General features: G+C 40.4%; 1 protein-coding gene across 1 annotated transcript in view; it reads left to right on the plus strand.

The window, feature by feature from the left end:
- Window positions 1-7,159, plus strand: part of TOR1AIP1 (torsin 1A interacting protein 1) — a 28,851-nt gene extending 21,692 nt beyond the window's left edge. Inside the window, exons 8-9 of the mRNA XM_066261259.1 lie at window positions 2,196-2,252; window positions 4,794-7,159. Of these exons, the coding sequence (XP_066117356.1) occupies window positions 2,196-2,252; window positions 4,794-5,575 (839 nt within the window). The 3' untranslated portion in view covers window positions 5,576-7,159. The remainder of the gene's footprint in view (window positions 1-2,195; window positions 2,253-4,793) is intronic.
- The last annotated feature ends 11,954 nt before the right edge of the window (window positions 7,160-19,113 follow it).

Genomic DNA, 19,113 nt, shown 5'->3' on the forward strand with positions numbered 1-19,113 from the left:
CTCTTAGTTGCTGAATTTGTAGCTAATTTTTTGTATTGTATGTGTTTGCCTTCCTACTTTGTCTTAAGTTAGTGTGTTTATTATGGTTTAAATAGTTGTATACTGATTGATAGCCCTATATAGTGTGTGTGTGTGTGTGTGTGTGTGTGTGTGGCTTTGAAGGTTGTATGGAAATTATATACCTTATAAGTTTGCACATTAAAGTTCAGGTAACATTATTTTATACTTTTTTTTTTCTTTTCCAAGTGAGAGGAGGGGAGACAGAGACAGACCCCCACGTGCCCCTGGCCAGGATCCACCCAGCAGCCCCTGTCTGGGGCCAATGCTCTGCTCACAACCGAGCTATTTTTAGTGCCTGAGGCGATAGGCCCCATGGAGCCATCCTCAGCATCTGGGCAGATGTGCTCAAACCAGTTGAGCCACTGGCTGTGGGAAGGGAAGAAAAAAGGGAGAGAAAGGGGTGGAGAAGCAGATGGTCATTTCTTCTGTGTGCCCTGACCAGAAGTCGAACCTGGGACTTCCACACACACTGACCCAACCAGCCAGGGCCAATATTTTAGACCTTTAACCACACAAGGACTTTAAGATAAGAACAGTGAGCAGGAGGAAAGTATTTTCAATGACAGTAGAAGACTGCTGTGATTTATAAACAGCCTTATAGATGTATTTTCCTAGGCTTAACTAGTAATTGTAAAACAATATGCCTTTATTGTTAAGGTTGATGTCATTTGTTTCGTTTGAGGTTTTTTTATCATATGACCAAAAAGACTGTCACTGCACCTTAGCAGTGCTAATCTTGCTTCTCCAGTTTAGTTCAGGATTTCTCAAATGAAAGCTGTTGATAAACACCAGGAAGATACACCAGAAAGATCATTTATATAGATATAACATTTGTAACTTCAGACAAGTGATAGAGGTCAATTTTGGTAAATGTAGATCATACAAATGAGTAACTTAGCTTATTCACCTTCTGAACCTGTCCTTCTCTAACCTCTCTCTTAGAGATTAAAACCTATGGGCAAGTAAAACAAGAAGAAGAGAGGGGAAAAGGGAAGAGTTGGGAAAGTTTTTAATTTGTTTTTTAAAGTAACAAAAGAGGTAGAGATTCAATGAAATTGTGAGAAAACTATTTTTGAAATCTATTGTTTAGCCACAACTCTAAAACAGATTTACTTGTCTATTAACAGAAATGATGTAGTTTTTTTAATGTAATTTTTACATTAAAATTTTTTTAAATTACAGTAGACATTTAGTATTTTATTTTCAGGTTAGATGTTTATATGTATAACTTACAAAGTGATTCCTCATAAGTCTGGTACCCACCTGGCCCCATACAGAGTTAAAAAAATATTATGGACTATATTTCCTATTATACTTTACATTCCTGTGACTCTTGTACTGCCAATTTGTACTTCTTAATCCCTTCACTTTTTTTACTCATTTTTCCAACCAAAATAATTTTTAAAAATCACTTATTTTTGAAGTCATCAGAAGCACCAGAGGAAATTTTTTAATCAGTTTGAGGTAGCAAATAAGGGTAAGATTCAGTGTTGCATTAAAATACCTTATCCAGCCTGACCTGTGGTGGCACATTGGATCAAGCGTTGACCTGGAATGCTGAGGTCACCATTTCAAAACCCTGGGCTTGCCCGGTCAAGGCACATATGGGACTTTTTGCTTCCTGCTCCTCCTCCTCTCTCTCTCTCTCTCTCTTTTCTCTAAAATGAATAAATAAATAAAAATAATTTTAAAAAGTCCTTATCCAGATAGTTCAATAATCCATAATCCATATTTCATTCTTTTTTTCCTCTTTGCAGCATCATCACTAGGCAATAGTTTTAATTTATGTCAATTTTTCAGCCAGCGTATGTTTCCTTTTATTATAGTTGTGCTTAGGTACTTGGTCCTCCTAACTTTGTCCCAGAAGTTTCACAACTCCCATCAAATACTTCCAGGCTTGCTCACACGGTGAATGAGTATGCTCTATCCTAGACCACCACACACCGGCGGTACTGTGGGAGGAGTGAGTTCCTGTCTCAAGGACCTGTCATTCTACTGGGCATTTCTACTTTTTTCTCCTGTTTCTGGCTGGTCTGCACTTCTTTTATCTGGATAGACTTCTTATTTTCTTTCTCTGTTGGTAATAAGTAAGTTATGAGATATAAATTGATAATTTTTATCACTCTTATCATTAGATGACAACATTCAGAAACCACAGTTTGGAAACCAGTCTTCATCAACGTTTAGCCAACGTAAGTTTGTTCAGTTTTTATTGAGTCTCTGAAAGTAATCCATAATTGTTTTTAACTTCTTTTTCTTATAGCAAAATAACTTAATACTATTTGAAGAATTATAGTGTAAGCACTTCAGAGGAAAATGTATGTGTTTTTTTAACAGTGAAATTCTTTGAGGGTAACTATATGAAATGACATCTGGTTTTCCTCTTCACTTTATTGTCCTTAAGACCAAAAGTAAAAATTAGTAACTAAAGCTACTATTAACCGAGTAAACCTTGCTAAGTCAAGAAAAGACTGCGCATAGCATAACATAATGAGATTGCCAGGGGTTTTAGAGTCCACGGGTTCGTATTTGAATACAGTTGGACCACTTATCTTTTCTGTACTCTTGGGGACAAGTTTAGTTTTCTAAGCCTGTCTATTATCCTGACTAAGTACTAAGAACAATAGTAATTCTCGCAGTTTTTTATCTCAATGCCACTTTCTTGAGTAAAATTAATAAGTACTCCAAAGACCTTTATTAAAATATATATACATATGGGTTATACCTGTTTATATTTACCTAGATATTAAAATTGAAAAAGTTTTTCTTATTTATTTTTAAATAATTTAGTAAGAAGAGTGACAAATTGCTTTATATTTTTTCTAATCTTTTTAATGCCTGGCTTAACATTATAGAGCTATATTCTCATATCTGCTTTCTGCATTCAGTGTGTTGCAGTATATTATTTTGGTTGAAGTATCTTCAGAAAATCCAGCTTTATACAGATATGTAGAATTTTAATAGTTTCAGGTAATTGTGGATATTCTTATTTTGATACTCTCCATAATTCAACAAGTGGTAATTTCTAAATGTTATTTGAAATGAGCAGTCTGACACCACAATCATGAACTTTTTGTATTCTATGAAATCTATTGGTCTTTGTTGTACTTTGAGTAGAATATCAAGCACTGGTCAGTTGGAAATACTGGTTCACTAAGTTACGTAGTTCTTCCAAATGTTGAGACATTTGTAATACAATATTTTAAAATTATATTTGTTAAAATCACACCAGCCTCAAGACAAAAAGATATTTAAGAACTGGGAGCTTTCAAACTGATAGTGGCAGATATAATATTTTCACAATCCTAATATTTACTTGAAACCTTGAATTTTATAATAGCAATAAATACTGTCAGTTGTCAGGTTATTTCATTTTCAAGAAAATGGCTATTGGTCCTGGCCAGGTAGCTCAGTTTGTTGGAGTGTTACTCCAATGTGTCAAGGTTTTAGGTTCGATCCCCGGGCAGGGCACATACAAGAATCAACTAATGAATGCATAAATAGGTGGAACAATAAATGGATGTTTCTCTCTCTCTCTCTCTCTCTCTCTCTTTCTCTCTCTCTCTTTCTCTTCTTCTCTGTCTCTCTCTTTCTTTCTCTTTCTCTTCTTCTCTCTCTCTCTCCCTCTCTTCATCCTCTCCCTCTCCCACTGCCTCCTTCTCCCATTCTCTCCCTCTTTCTCCCTTCTTCACTAAAGAAGTAAATAAATAAAATTATAAAATTACAAAAGAAAATTGCTATTAAATATGCAAGTCTGATATTTGTCACTGTTCTTTCAGTAAAAATTTTATTAGAAAATCTCTAGTTCAGCTCAACTCAGTGGCACAAAATCCTTCTCCTGAGAAACCTGTACTGTGCTGTGCATCAGAAGTGCTGTATGTGTGCTTCTCATTTCTTCACACAGAACATTAAGATTTATACACAAGACTTGAGTTTTAGTGAGATAAATAATTTTAACCACATAATGAAGGACAGTCAAGTGAAACTGATAACCTTGAACGCATGGCCATCAAGAATAAAAAGATTAGCCTGACGAGGCAGTGGCGCAGTGGATAGAGCGTCAGACTGGGATGCGGAGGACCCAGGTTTGAGATTCTGAGGTTGCCTGCTTGAGCATGGGCTCATCCGGCTTGAGTGTGGGTTCACTGGCTTGAGCCCAAAGGTCACTGGCTTGAGCAAGGGGTTGCTTGGTCTGCTAGCTCACCCCCCCCTTCAAGGCACATATGAGAAAGCAATCAATGAACAACTAAGAAGACTGAGGAGCCACATCTCTCTCCCTTTCTTACCTGTCTGTCCCTATTTGTCCCTTTCTCTGTCACTCTCTCTTTCTCTGTCACAAAAAAAAAGAATAAAAATAAAATCTTTAAAAAGAAACCTATGAGGCCCTGGCCAGTTAGCTCAGTTGGTTAGAACATCTTCCTGAAGCACAGAGGTTGCCGGTTCAATCCCTGATCAGGACACCTACAGGAACAGACCCATGTTCCTGTCTCTCTCTCTTTCTTCCTCTGTCTCTAAAATCAGTAAAATAAAACAAAAACAAACAAAAGAAACCCATGGGTGTGAGCTTTCATGAAAACAAGTAATTATTTCTCTAAGAAAGTAAATTATCAGCTCCCTCTTTGTATTTGTTCCTTTGTTTAGTGTTTATAATGATTAACATTGGTTTTATAAATGACTTGCCTTTGGGTCTAAGAAAATTATATTTGTATCTGTCATTTTTTTTTCCTGGGCAGACGTGACTGGACAACCCAAAAATGCATCTTTGGTCAAGATGAAGTGGTTGCCGATAGTTCTCCTAATACTTCTTGGGATTTGGGGGTGCTCTTTTTATTTTTCTGAGGTAAAAACCACCGCTGTGCAAGAGTTCCAGAACCAGATGAAACAACTTATGGATAAGTACCAAGGTCAAGACGAGAAGCTGTGGAAGAGGAGCCTGACACTCCTGGAGAAGCATCTCAATAGCTCCCAGCCGCGGCCCCAGCCCGCCATCTTGCTGCTGACCGCTGCCCGCGACGCCGAGGAAGCACTCAAGTGTCTGAGTGAACAGATCGCCGATGCCTACTCGTCCTTCCAGAGTGTCCCCGCCATCCGGATCGACGGGACGGGCAAGGCTGCTCAGGACAGTGATGCTGTGAAACTGGAGGTGGACCGCGAGCTGAGCAACGGGTTCCAAAACGGCCAGAAGGCCGCCGTGGTGCACCGCTTCGAGTCGCTGCCCGCGGGCTCCACCTTGATCTTCTACAAGTACTGTGACCATGAGAACGCGGCCTTCAAAGACGTGGCCCTGGTCCTAACTGTGCTGTTGGAGGAGGAGACACTTGGAACCAGTCTAGGCCTAAAGGAAATTGAAGAAAAAGTGAGGGATTTCCTCAAGGTCAAGTTCATCAGCTCTAACACACCCAGCTCCCACGCACACATGGACCCCGACAAGCTGAGTGGGCTCTGGAGCCGTATTTCCCACCTAGTCCTGCCTGTGCAGCCTGAAAATGCCCTGAAAAGGGGCATCTGCTTATAAAGGTTGACAGAAGAGAAATCATGCCTCAACTTCTGAGAATTTTCCAGACTTTCTAATCAGAGACAGAATTTAGAGCTCTTTTTGAAAGAACTGCTTTATTTTGAAAGGAAGTTTTTATGAAACATGGAACATCTAAATCATTTGTCCAGTCTGTTACCTGTTATTTGAGTGAAACATTTCCCTATTTCCATTGCGATCTGTGTTACTAGTATCTGAGGACTGTAAGTTATATGCAGTTCCATAGAGGGTCAATTCAGATTCTAGGTTGAATCATCACTGCTATGGTATGACCAATGGGAAGCACTAGAAAATCCTTCCTACGAATTCTCCCAGTTTTTAACTTAGACTTTTTACCGAGTTTGTTATTAGTAAGGCAGCTCCTGAAATGCAACTGGGTTTCCCCATTTTGTTTTCTTTTACTTCACTTAGGTTTGAGTTCCTTAGTCAGCTTCTGCGTGCGTGTAGGAACAGAAGTAATGGAAGATTATCCTAGTGTGTGTTTGGGTTTTGTTTTGTTTTTTTCTCTTTGTTTTAGAGAGTACGGAAGAAGGAGGCAAAGGAGAAGAGGGAAATTGGAGCATGGGGAAAATAAGTCTTTAGGATGAAATATTAAGCCCCTTGAGACTTAGACTAGTCAGACATAGTTATCTAAACTCCATTCTCAGTGAATTCTGTTGGGATTTGTTTTCCTGTGTCCTTTTTGTTTTTTTGGGTTGTTTTTTGTTTTTCACCTTTTAAGAAAGTTTTGGTCTCCCAAAGATTTTGAAGCATGTATATCATGAGGTTAAGATGTTTGTTCATCTGACTTTTAAGGGCAGGTAAATTCAGAGCAGTTTATTTTTGATAATATCCGTAAGGTGAGTGAACCATTTGTTAAACAGCTTTTCTGGGCTATTGAAGGATTTAATTTTCTGAGAGTCCACTTGTAGCAGTCTAAAATTTTTTAGTTACACTCTCAGAACAAATAAAAAGATTTACTATGCACATGATTAAGTTTATTGAGTGCCTCAAGCCAAAAAGAAAGTGAACTTTACCGCATATGAAGAATGTTCAAATGTACTACTGTGCATTACTGTACTATAGCATTTTAGTTGTAACTTTGCATCGATAACAGCCTTCTCATCTATCAACTGCTTTGGTTTGCTTAGAATCGTAAAATTCTAGAGCTATCTTTTTTTAATTATCAATAAACCTTTAAATGAAAATACTGTTTTTAGAATCCTAGAGCCAGTCATTGGCTTCACCATTTAACTTTTGAGGATCCCATGACTGGTAGTAGAGGGGTCTAATTTCTTCCCACTAGGACTACCAGTATTCATCAATTTATACCTCTTACTGTAATTTGTTCCTGTCAGAAGTCAGATTATCTGATTTATAGAGGATTCTAAGGCAAGTGTCTTTGAAAAGGCTTATTTTATACCTATATATTGTATGAAGAAACATGCTTTTATTAACATTTCACTGACCAAAATAAAGTAATTAATTTTACTTACCTTTCAGGGAAAATAATTATAGCAGTTGATCTATAAAGGACTTTAAAAGCTATTTTAGTAACTTAAATAAATGTACTTTTCTTGGTTTGTACTCTCTGTATGTGTTGTAAACTTAATGACTCATAAACTTTTTAAAAATTAATCCTAGAGTTTTCTTTACACTTCACAAATTTTAGTGACTTCTGCTAGGAGAAGCAAAGGCCACAGAATTGGATCCATTCACAGATACATTGGTTAGAAGTATAACCACCATGACTTTCTCTTTTATCCAGGGATCTTGAATTATCACTAAAATGGAATTGATTTTGGTATTCTTGACTTGATAAAATAGTCTATAGCTCTGGTTTTCAAATTTTTCATTCTCACCTCCCTAAAGAGCCTTATTAAATGTATTTTTTGTCATTGTCTTCCCCCATGAAATTATAATACCACACATATTCTGTGTACGTGTTTATGAACTATGTATTTTGGGGCTTGATACATATGAGTAAGACTTATGCCCCCATTGAGAATGTGTACTCAAGAACATCTGTGTTTTAGATCCTTGCTCCCTAAAAAATTCTATTTTCTATTTATGTTATTATAATCCTTTTGCAAGGAAAAATTTAATGTCTTTATCTTGAAAATAGGAACTAGGGTCTCTAGAAATTAGTCACATTGTGATTGGGTGACAACACTGGTCCAGGAAAAACCACAGTACAGTACTGGTCATACAGATGGCTAGAAACTTAACTTGCTTCCCTTTTAATGACTTTCTTATTTTTAAGGAAGTTTTCTAAACCTCCAGCCCTCAAAACAAAGGTTGGAAGTGAACTTGATTCCCATTCTGTGGGGAGAAGAACAGAAAGGGTTTGCATAGTTCATGCCTAAACTGAAGGCAGAACTGTTTCCCTGTGCGCTCACGTCTTTGGAAAGGGGCCTTTGTGTTGACAGTGTAAAGAAGCATTTCTCACTGAGTGTGTAAAGATAATGGACTATTCTGCCCTATTGTCCCTATTAAGGGCATAAAGCAAAATCTTATGGTATAACAGCTCGACTGACATTAGCCACCTTGGAATGAAGGTGTGAGTCCTGCATCTGGGAAGCCAAACCCAGCAAGCTGCCATTGACGCAAAAGGAAGCTTCTGTTGAGTTTGAATACATGTCTCTCTGGCCTAGATGCAGAACAGTCCTGGAGTGCCCGTGGGTGCTTCTGTGTGGAGGGAGAAGTATAGCCTGTCACCTGACCATAAACAAGGAGAAACCCCCTCCCAGTCTACACTTTGTACTCTTCCCTTCTGTGCATGCTTGGAACCTTCTGGAATGCAGCTTTTTCTGCCCCCTCCCTTTCCCCAGTCTCATGCTCTGCTCGTTCTTACTTGTTTCTTAAGACCTTACATATTTAGACGTCACTGAACCCTTCCCTAATTCCCTGCCCCCCAGTACTGGCCTAGCTGCCCTGTCTCTGCTCTCCTTCATCCGGGACCACCGCTGACAGCAGTGATAGTCCACTGCCTCACGCCCCTTGAGAGCAGAAGTGTCATCCACCCATACGTGATGATAATCACATCGCGTGCTCAAATATTTGTTGAATAAAATTTGCATGCCCTACCTAGTTAGCTAGATTAGGTAAATTGTATCTTTCACAGTGTTTTTTGTTTTTTTGGGGTTTTTTTGTTTTTTTTTTCATTTTTCTGAAGCTGGAAACAGGGAGAGACAGTCAGACAGACTCCCGCATGCGCCCGACCGGGATCCACCCGGCACGCCCACCAGGGGCGACGCTCTGCCCACCAGGGGGCGATGCTCTGCCCATCCTGGGCGTCGCCATGTTGCGACCAGAGCCACTCTAGCGCCTAAGGCAGAGGCCACAGAGCCATCCCCAGCGCCCGGGCCATCTCTGCTCCAATGGAGCCTTGGCTGCGGGAGGGGAAGAGAGAGACAGAGAGGAAAGCGCGGCGGAGGGGTGGAGAAGCAAATGGGCGCTTCTCCTGTGTGCCCTGGCCGGGAATCGAACCCGGGTCCTCCGCACGCTAGGCCGACGCTCTACCGCTGAGCCAACCGGCCAGGGCCACAGTGTTTTGTTAGCTATTCTTGAGCTTAAATTTTTTTTTTAGTCTGTACCTTTCTTTTTTTAAGATTTTATTTATTGATTTGAGAGAGAGAAGAGTAGGAGAGGAATAGGATGTGTCAACTCATAGTAGTTGCTTCTCGCAACTGGCTTGACCAGGCAAGCCCAGGGCTTTGAACCGGCGACCTCAGCATTCCATGTTGACACTCCATCCACTGTGCTGCCACAGGTCAAGGCTTCCTGAGCCTTCTTAAAAGGCTTTATTTTATATAACTATTTCACCCTGGATTCAGCGTTGCTGTGAGTAGTTTAAGACAAAAGGGACTGGCCCTGGCCGGTTGGCTCAGCGGTAGAGCGTCGGCCTGGCGTGCGGGGGACCCGGGTTCGATTCTCGATTCCCGGCCAGGGCACACAGGAGAAGCGCCCATTTGCTTCTCTACCCCCCTCCTTCCTCTCTCTCTCTTCCCCTCCCGCAGCGGAGGCTCCATTGGAGCAAAGATGGCCCGGGTGCTGGGGATGGCTCCTTGGCCTCTGCCCCAGGCGCTGGAGTGGCTCTGGTCGAGGCAGAGCGACGCCCCGGAGGGGCAGAGCATCGCCCCCTGGTGGGCAGAGCGTCGCCCCTGGTGGGCATGCCGGGTGGATCCCGGTCGGGTGCATGCAGGAGTCTGTCTGACTGTCTCTTCCCGTTTCCAGCTTCAGAAAAATACAAAAAAAAAAAAAAAAAAGACAAAAGGGACCAACCCCAGTGGTGCGAGGAAACTAGCCCTTTTGCAGGGAAGCAGGGATCATAAAAGGAGAGGTCCCCAAGGGGAAATGAATGTTCAAGAGGCAAAACTGAGAGGCCCTGAGGTCTTTACACAGTGAGATTTGGAATTTGAATTTACTTAAAAGCAACTTTTCTTACACTTTCCCATGTTGCTGGAAGAGACTACTATGGTTTAGATAAGAGAAGGTGTGGAAGGAAGACGGAGAAGTGGAATTCACAAGGTTGGTCACTGAACGTGGTGTTACAGAGCAACTGCTTCACAGGAGAGACTTCAAAGTGCTGTAGTACTAAAATAGTATTTTAGCTCGTGTCTCTTCTCTCCCCAAAAGACTAAGCACACGGTGTTGGACTGAATTCTCTCTGCATGTCTATGTTGACTTTAGCAGTTTAAAGTAGAGAGAGTCACATGTTTACTCAGGAATTGTTTGTTTATAAATAAAAACCCTGTCTAACCAGCAAAAGAGAGGAGGAGTGGGTGGCATCTCAGACCCCAAGGCAGGAAAATGTCAGGGCTGGGAAGGCTGTTCTGGACGGACACTCAGCAGCTGCTCTCCCTGCCTCTAGTTCCAGTCCACTGCGCCTTTGTCCACTGTGCCTCTAGTTCCCCTTTGTGCCTTAAACACGCCAACGGGCGAATCTGATTGGGTGATCCCTGAAAAAAAATACAACTGACCAGGCGGTGGCGCAGTGGATAGAGCGTCGGACTGGGATACAGAAGGACCCAGGTTTGAGACCCCGAGGTTGCCAGCTTGAGCTCGGGTTCATCTGGTTTGAGCAAAAGCTCACCAGCTTGGACCCAAGGCCGCTGGCTCGAGCAAGGGGTTACTCGGTTTGCTGAAGGCCAGTGGTCAAGGCACATATGAGAAAGCAATCAATGAACAACTAAGGTGTCGCCACGAAAAACTCATGATTGATGCTTTTCATCTCTCTCTGTTCCTGTCTGTCTGTCCCTATCTATCCCTCTCTCTGACTCTCTCTGTTTCCGTTAAAAAAAATAAAATAATAAAAAAAAATAAAAAATAAATAAAAACAAGAATTCCTTAAAATATTTGTATTTTTAAAAAAATTTGCCTAGGTCACCCCTTTTAACAGGGGTGGGGATGGCGGTCCGCTGAGGTCAGATCAAAGAATAAGCAGAGATGGTTAAGGGATGATTGAATACATTTCCAAATATATAAAGACATATATATATATATATATATATATATATATATATATATAATGCGATACTCAGCTGGTTAATTCATTTTATTTTTTAAAAAATCAATGAAAGGAAATTAAAGGTAATGGAAATAATATTAAAGTTTTAAAAACTGGGTCCTGGTCACAGCTCTGTCTAGATAAATTTGGCCTAAGCAAGTCCTTTTTGTAGCTCTGCTGCAAGTGTTCTGATTTCTTCCCATTGCTTCTGTGCTTTCTATGCTGACAAAGGGAAAGTTCATCAAAACTGATACTGTTTTAATATACAATGGCTACAGTTTTTGTTTCAGATCCCCAGAAGAACACTGAACTTTCTTTACTTTTCAGTCTGTTTCTTGGGCAAGTGAGTGTGGTAGGCACCCATGTACCGCTGATGCAAACCTAACGTCTTGGCGTTCTCCCACTTGAGAGAGCACTGTTCTCAGGCTCACTGGAGGACAGGACCTGCTCCATGCTCTACTGCCCTCTGTGGAGCGCATTCCCCCATACTAGTTAGTTATGTGCATTTCTTCGTGGGCAAAATGTTTTTAATCTCAATTGCTCCTAGTTTAAATGGACTTCCTCCTTTTCATACAACAAAAATGGAAAAGAGCTATACAAAGATCTTTATATTTGAATATGTACTAAGTTGCCTTCGCCCTTTTCTATATCTTGTTAGCTATTTAATGAGCACTTATCCAAGCTGTTCCAAGTGCTTTACATGTATTGATTTGAGTTCTCACAATAACCTTGTGATGGGACTGTTACTTCAATCTGATAGCCAGAAGGCTGAAGCACAGAAAGGTATAAAGTGATGGTCAGGAGTGCCCAAGGAGCAAGTGGTCAAGCAGAGACGTGAACCAGGCAATGTGACTTTAAAACATCTCTTCTGGGCACTGCTTGAATACTCTCTACAACCCCACATAAAGTATCCCCCCCCCCAGTCCCTTTAAGCTTTCTATACACTCTTCCAACCTGTAGATTCTCATTTCTGGCTCTCCTTTAAACCCTTTTTTTTCTTTCCTTCTTGCTCAGCTTTGTGGAATCCAATATTACAGTCTGACGAAGTTCAAGTGGAACAGTCATCACATGGTCGTACCTGTTGACTCATATTTGCTCTCGTTGGCATCATGCTTTTTTGAAAGCCTGCAGTGTTGGCTCCCAGTTCATTTTCAAAATACCTACCTGCAGCCTGAGTGTCTAGCTTTCCCTGCATACCACACAGCCTGTTTTCTGCCCTCTCTCAGCCTTCATGTAGAAGGACACCTCTTTGACTTGCTAAGATAGAGCCCGTTTGCATCAAGTCTAACTGCCTCCCCATTTCCAACTTCAGAAAAATACAAAAAAAAACCCACAAAAAACCACTGTTGACTTCACAGAAATGGAAGGGAGAGGAGGATGAAGAGCACAGGCCCTCCAGTCCTGGTTCTGCCTGCCCAAGCCCCAGTCCCAGACCCACACCTTTCTCACTGCATGACACTGGCAAATTTCTTACTTTCTCTCAGCCTTGGTTTCTGCATCTTTTTTTTTCTTTTTCTTTTCTTTTCCAAGTGAGAGGAGGGAAGAAAGACAGATAGACTTCCACATGTGCCCCAACCAGGATCCCCCTAGCAACTCATATCTGGGGCTGATGCTCTGTGCATCTGAGGCCATGCTCACAACCGAGCTAATTTTAGCACCTGAGGTGGAGGCTCCAAGGAGCCATCTTCAGCACCTGAGTCTGTGGGAGAAGAAAAGAAAGGGAGGGGAGCAGATGTTTGCTTCTGCTGTGTGCCCTGACTGGGAATCGAACCTGGAACATCCACACGCTGGGCTGACACTCTACCACTGAGCCAACTGGCCAGGGCCTATTTCTGCATCTCTAAAATGGAGGAAAATCATGGTAACTACTATCCTAGAGTGTTGTGAGGATTATGTCAGGTAGTACATGCAAAGCACTCAGAAAGGGCCAAGCATGTCAAAGTCTTAACTGTTTTTGTTTCCCCGGTATTCTTAGCAAGGAGTCTCCTCACCCCTTCTGAATAGCATCAGCTGGGGCTGAATTCTATTTTCACCCTCCTGGTGACCCTTATTATGCAGAATACATGGGGTTTCTTCCATGTTATACTGTCATTAGAAACCCTAACCCATCACAATGTTCATTAAACAAAGGGCTCACAGGTACTAGAATCCAACCTCTCCAAAAACCAGGGGGGGTGGGAGGTGCGTTAAAAAGAAGGAGAAAGTTTTCCATCTTATTCAGCTTCCTTGTCCTGCTCTTGTTCTTAAAGACCTCACTTTTAGTCAAGCATCTGTAATCTGTTGATAGTATTTTCCAAATGCTGCACAGACCACCCACAGAACAACAAAGGGACCCTTACAAGGTAGAATTTGTTGTGCCAGCTGCTGGGTAAGCCATCAGGGGACAGCTTTCACTGTCAGTCACTTCATGGATTGCCTCCGCTGCAGAGAGCCACTTTGCCTGGGGTCTTGCCCTGCGAGGGAGAGTGGTGCATGCGCAATGACTGATGGAGGGAGTATGGAGGCTCAGCCTTCTCAGCCCAACACAGTGCAACTTAGAGCTCCCCAAGGGGTCAACCGAGGCTATAGGACCTGTATTACAGCGTGATTTCTCCTCTCCCCTCCTGCCTCCTTTTCCTCCCTTTCACAGGTGTTCATACAAAGGCTACTTACTCCCTAGTAAAGATCCTGCACACTAAATTTTGTCTCATAGTCTGATTTTCAGAGACCTCGACCTGTCTCACACCAAGCTTAGTATAACCTAAGCTAATGTTTATTGAGCACATAATATGTGCCAGGCACGTCATAGGAACTGTACACGTATCTCATTTAATTTCCATAATCTTTTGAAGTAGATTATCTATCTCCCAGTTACAGATGAGGAAACACAGATACTAAGCTATACTGTTAGTAACTGAAGGAGGTAGGATTTGAATTAATGGTCTGACTTCAGAACCTACATTCTTAACCATCATGCTACATCATAATATCTACTTTTAAAGGAGTGACAATGATATTAAACCATACCTTATAAACCATAAACATAATAGACATGAGAAATATTGTAAAGCCCATGATATTTTGTTTGATGTTTCTGATAAAAGTTTATCTCCTATAGTGCATAATCTATCCATTGTTCAACGAGATGACTCAAGCTGTGTTTGTGTTGTATGGTACTTGCCACTTGAAATAGAATGTCTTTATGGGCAGACTCCAGTGAAATCTTCCTTTGATAATAGTCCCAAGAATTAAAGTTTCTGTTGTTATCTGGTAGATTCCAAAGAACAAGTTGGCTTCTCTGAAATATTTTTATTAGCCTTGGATAAGAAGGTTGACAGACATAGGGAATGTAGTGATTTCATGTTCAGGAAATGCAGCCAACTTCCTACCTCTGACTTCACCTCTAAGTTTTCATTGTTACTGAATCAGTAGCTCTACTTTTTGAGTCATTGATTGTTCCTGAAGTAGCCTTTTGACCTTAGCCATTTTTCTGGAGGAAAGCAATGTGTATTAGCTGGTTGCACTAGAGGTTAAGCTCCAGGTTAGTCCTCAGCAAATAATCCTTTGCTTCCTTATGTCATGTTATCTTGTTCCACAAGAAAAGGGGCACAAACACCAAAATTGAGAGCAGGTTCAACATCTACCTTAAATCTTTCACAAACTATACAGAGAGGAATATAAAGGGATATGTGCATGCTCAAAAGTACCTTTTCATATGAATACAAATATAAACAACTCAAACAAGAAGGCTAATAGAACTCTCATAGCTATAATTACAAAGTTGTTTAAGTGCTTATTTGTTTCAAATCTTGAATATAAGCATGTGAGTTTAAACAAAAAGAAAAGAGCAGAAAACATTCAAGCATGATTTTATAGTTTCTTCAAAGCATCAACTCTCCTCGAAATGATGCAAATGGTACAACAAAGTTAGAATGCATGAAGAATACAATCAGAGATGAAGAAAGAAAAGCAAGTCGAACAGGAAAAGTTTGGAACGTAGCTGCTAGGATAATCTGCAAGGCTGATGAAGCCCAACTTTCAGCCAGAATGAAGTCATGCCTCAGATAATAAAATCCTTCTGGCGCCTTTCATTCGAGGTTCTCCAAGGGCTTTGCTGACATTATCTAATAGCAAATATTATTTACCCCCATTTTATTGGTGGAGAAACTAAGATAATAAGAGATTAAATAACTTGGGTGGGTGATGGAACCAGAAAATTATTTCAGGAATCTAATCTGCTTTTCTGTTCATAGCTACTAGGTCAGCTTTCTAGAAACCAAAAGGTATTTATTGGTATAAACTCAAGTAAATGTCCTTTTAAAACTGATATCATCTGTAAACAATTTGATAAAAATGTTTTTGGTATAAATTCTGGTTGCTTTTGGTCGGAGAAATTTAAGAGGTGATTTTTTAAAAGAAATTCAGCCAGGGTCAAAACGGTATTCACATTTAGGTTTAGGTTATTTAATAAAATTCAGAGCCATAGTAAATGATATCAGTTAATACTCAATGTTCTAATGGTCATTTTATTTATGTGGGAGATATTATTTTTAGTAGGGATGGGCCATGAACAGGAGAGGCCAGGAATTATTCTATAATTTCTAGCCCCACTCAGCTCAGAACTGTCCCTGAAAATTCTGAAATCTCTGTGGGAACACATCATGAGACAAGAGGGTTGTTCGTTCATGGTGGTTGTCCTTCAAGAATGTTCCTCTCATTTAGGGGGAGGGGGAGGGGCACAGAGAAAACCAGATAGAGGGTGACAGAGGACAATCTGACTCTGGGCGAGGGGTATGCAACATAATTTAATGACAAGATAACCTAGACATGTTTTCTTTGAATATATGTACCCTGAATTATTAATGTCATCCCATTAACATTAATAAAAATTTATTAAAAAAAAAAAAAAAAAAAGAATGTTCCTCTCTCCCTTTAGCCTGACTCTCCAAGCTCCTATAAATGTTTTATGTTCTGCTTCATGAACACAAACGTTTTGGTGCAAAGTCGGTATCACCACTCCTGACGGAAATCACAAATAGGATTTCTTTATAACTACTAATATCAAATACTTGTGTGACAAGAAAACTAATAATCATGGGACAAAGTTTTATATGAACTGCATGTAAACTAACTACATTTCAAAATGAAGATTAATAAATCTCTCCTTCATTTTGGCCTGAGGTAGGATTAAAGTGACTGACAGAAAATCAGTTAATTTAGGGCAAAAAGCTGCATGTAAATACCCTTAGGTGTGTATATCTGCATATATGTACTACATTCTTCATCACCTGTGTGCTCTGGTCAAAAGGTGGCTAGAGAGTTGGAAGAATGAGAGGAATCAGAAACAGCAAACAGAACTATTTCCACTCAGTCACTCATAACTTTTTTTTTTTTTAAGATTTTATTTATTTATTATAGAGAAGGGAGGGGGGGAGGAGCAGGAAGCATCAACTCCCATATGTGCCTTGACCAGGCAAGCCCAGGGTTTTGAACCGGCAACCTCAGCATTTCCAGGTTGACGCTTTATCCACTGCACCACCACAGGTCAGGCCACTCATAACTTTTGTGTTTTGCCGAACCACAGAAATCTACCCTCCAGCGTTCTTTCTGAAGAACCTCTGATTGCTCTGAGCAGCCAGAAATGTTGTAGGTTCAGACGATGAGGTGCCAGTGTCAGCTCTGCCACACTCTAACCTGTGGCCAAGACCACGTCTCTTCACCCTCCTAAGCATCGGTTTCCTCATCTGTAAAAGAGGGGTGATGGTAGTACTGCACAGGTTTCAATGAGAATTAAAGCAGCGAGTGTGAATAACTAAATTCATTAGAAGTTATACAAGATTTACTTCAATATATGTTATATAATATATATATTAATGACATAAAATGCATATATATGAGTTACAATCACTTAGGTATATAAAATAATTATCAGCATATATTAGAACAGGATCAGCCCTGGCCAGTTGGCTCAGTGGTGGAGCATTGGCCTGGCATGTGGAAGTCCCGGGTTCAAGTCCTGGTCAGGGCACATAGGAGAAGTGACCATCTGCTTCTCCACCCCCCCCATCTCTCTCTTTCCTCTCCTGCAGCCATGGTTCAAATGACTTGAGCAAAGTTGGCCCTGGCCGCTGAAGATGACTCCATGGCCTCACCTCAGGTGCTAAAATAGCTTGGTTGCTAAGCAATGGAGCAGTGGCTCTGATTGCCTGTTAGGGGGCTTGCTGGGTGGATCCCAGTTGGGCGCATGTAGAAGTCTGTCTCTGCCTCCCCACCTCTCACTTAATGAAAAAAAAAAAAGAACAGTATCTGTATCTATGTTTGCTTTGTCAAAATTTTCAAGTCACACTTGAAATGAAATGAAATGCAATCATTTTCATTCCCAAATCACTCTTGTTTCTGCCTGTCAGTTTTTCTGTCACACAGTTCCAGCTGCTTTTACCCCCTTGTCATGTTTTCTGGGCCTTCTGCTAATGCAATAGGATTTGTAACCAAATGCTCACACGTTCTCATTTCTTGTTCAACAGGTGGGGAGCACCCAGTCACGGGATTCCAGGAGTGTTTTAGTGGCTGATAAGCTTCATTAAAACCTGTGTGTCTTCTTCCAGCCTGGGCACCCAGCTGCCTTTTTCTATTTTTGGAATGGCCACAGAAAATCTCCTGTCAAGAGTTTAAAACTTTCCACCGCCTATAAATAAGCCAGTTCACCCTCGGCAAAATATAACCTCATTCTGACTTGTAGTCTTCAGCTTTTTTTTTTTCTTTAATTGCAGCTGTCTTGCTATATTTTATTGCATGTTTCATTTTTATTACTAGTTCATAAATCATCGAAACAGAGAAATGCTCTAAAGAGAAATGCTCTTCTCTTCAAGAGTATCCTAAGAAAAAGAGGTTGCCTACGTATAGTAAGGATCGCCGTACCGTGTCTATCAAGCTAAGCAATTTAAAAGGAATGTCGATAGGGAAAATGCTAAGAAAGAAAGGCGCTCAGCATGAAAACAAACTAATCTTTGAAGGTTCATGGGGATTAAATACAGGAAAATACAATTTTTAAAGTTTAAAAATATTTCAAAATCACTCATTTAAGAAATATTTTTGTTGTTAACACACACAAAACTTAATTTGGGAAAAATAGGAAAGACTTAGTACAATACTTAGATTTAAATATATCGGCTGTCTCATTGACAAGTCTTGTTGGGAAAACCTAACTAGATAGGAAGCAAATCATAGCAACAAAATGATCAAAAGTCAGCCTCACCTTAATCTACGTCTGCTCCCTAATGCCAGTTTATGGTTTTTACATATTGTTATATACTTGTGTATATGCATGTATCCACAGAACATGTACAGAACTACTTTGGTTTTATGTACATAAATATCAGACTGTTTAAGCAAGTTGTTTTTTACACCCAACGATGCTTTTATTAAACAATGCTTTTGAGATGTACCAATTGTTTCCAATGTCTCACAATTGCTATAATGAACAAATCTATGATTCTAAGCCTCTGTTAAAAAATAAATAAAATTAAAATGTCAGCCTCAGGTTTGTGCTAAATCCTGGTTTGCTTTTGACCTTACCAGAAATAGAGGGAGGAAGAAATGTACTAACCCCATTGTTTGGCTTTATTCCAAGAGCACTTCAGTACTCATTTTAAGGGAGGGATTAGCCATCAAAAGTGAGATGGGGATTTGAAGCAATTTTCCAGATAATTCAATCTCCATAAAGCTACTTTGAACTGTACAACTAGCTGTTTGAGAAGTGGGATTTGTTCTGCCTTTAAATTTCCAGCTAGTTCTCTTGGTCTACTTGACTGATGGAATGAACTTCATTCATCCATCCATCCATCCATCCATCCATCCATCCATCCATCTGTTTAATGAGTTTTTATTAACTGTTAGAGCTAAATTCATGGTACTATTAAACAGTTTTACATCTTATATGTGGTTGTAAAGTGTTTTATTTGTTTGTTTGTTTTTGTTTGTTTTGAGAGAGAGGCAGGAAGAAAGAGAGACAGGAACATTAATCTGTTCCTGTATGTGCCCTAACTGGGAAATG

Source organism: Saccopteryx bilineata, chromosome 2 (genome assembly GCF_036850765.1).
Source record: "Saccopteryx bilineata isolate mSacBil1 chromosome 2, mSacBil1_pri_phased_curated, whole genome shotgun sequence".
NCBI classification, from domain to species: domain Eukaryota; kingdom Metazoa; phylum Chordata; class Mammalia; order Chiroptera; family Emballonuridae; genus Saccopteryx; species Saccopteryx bilineata.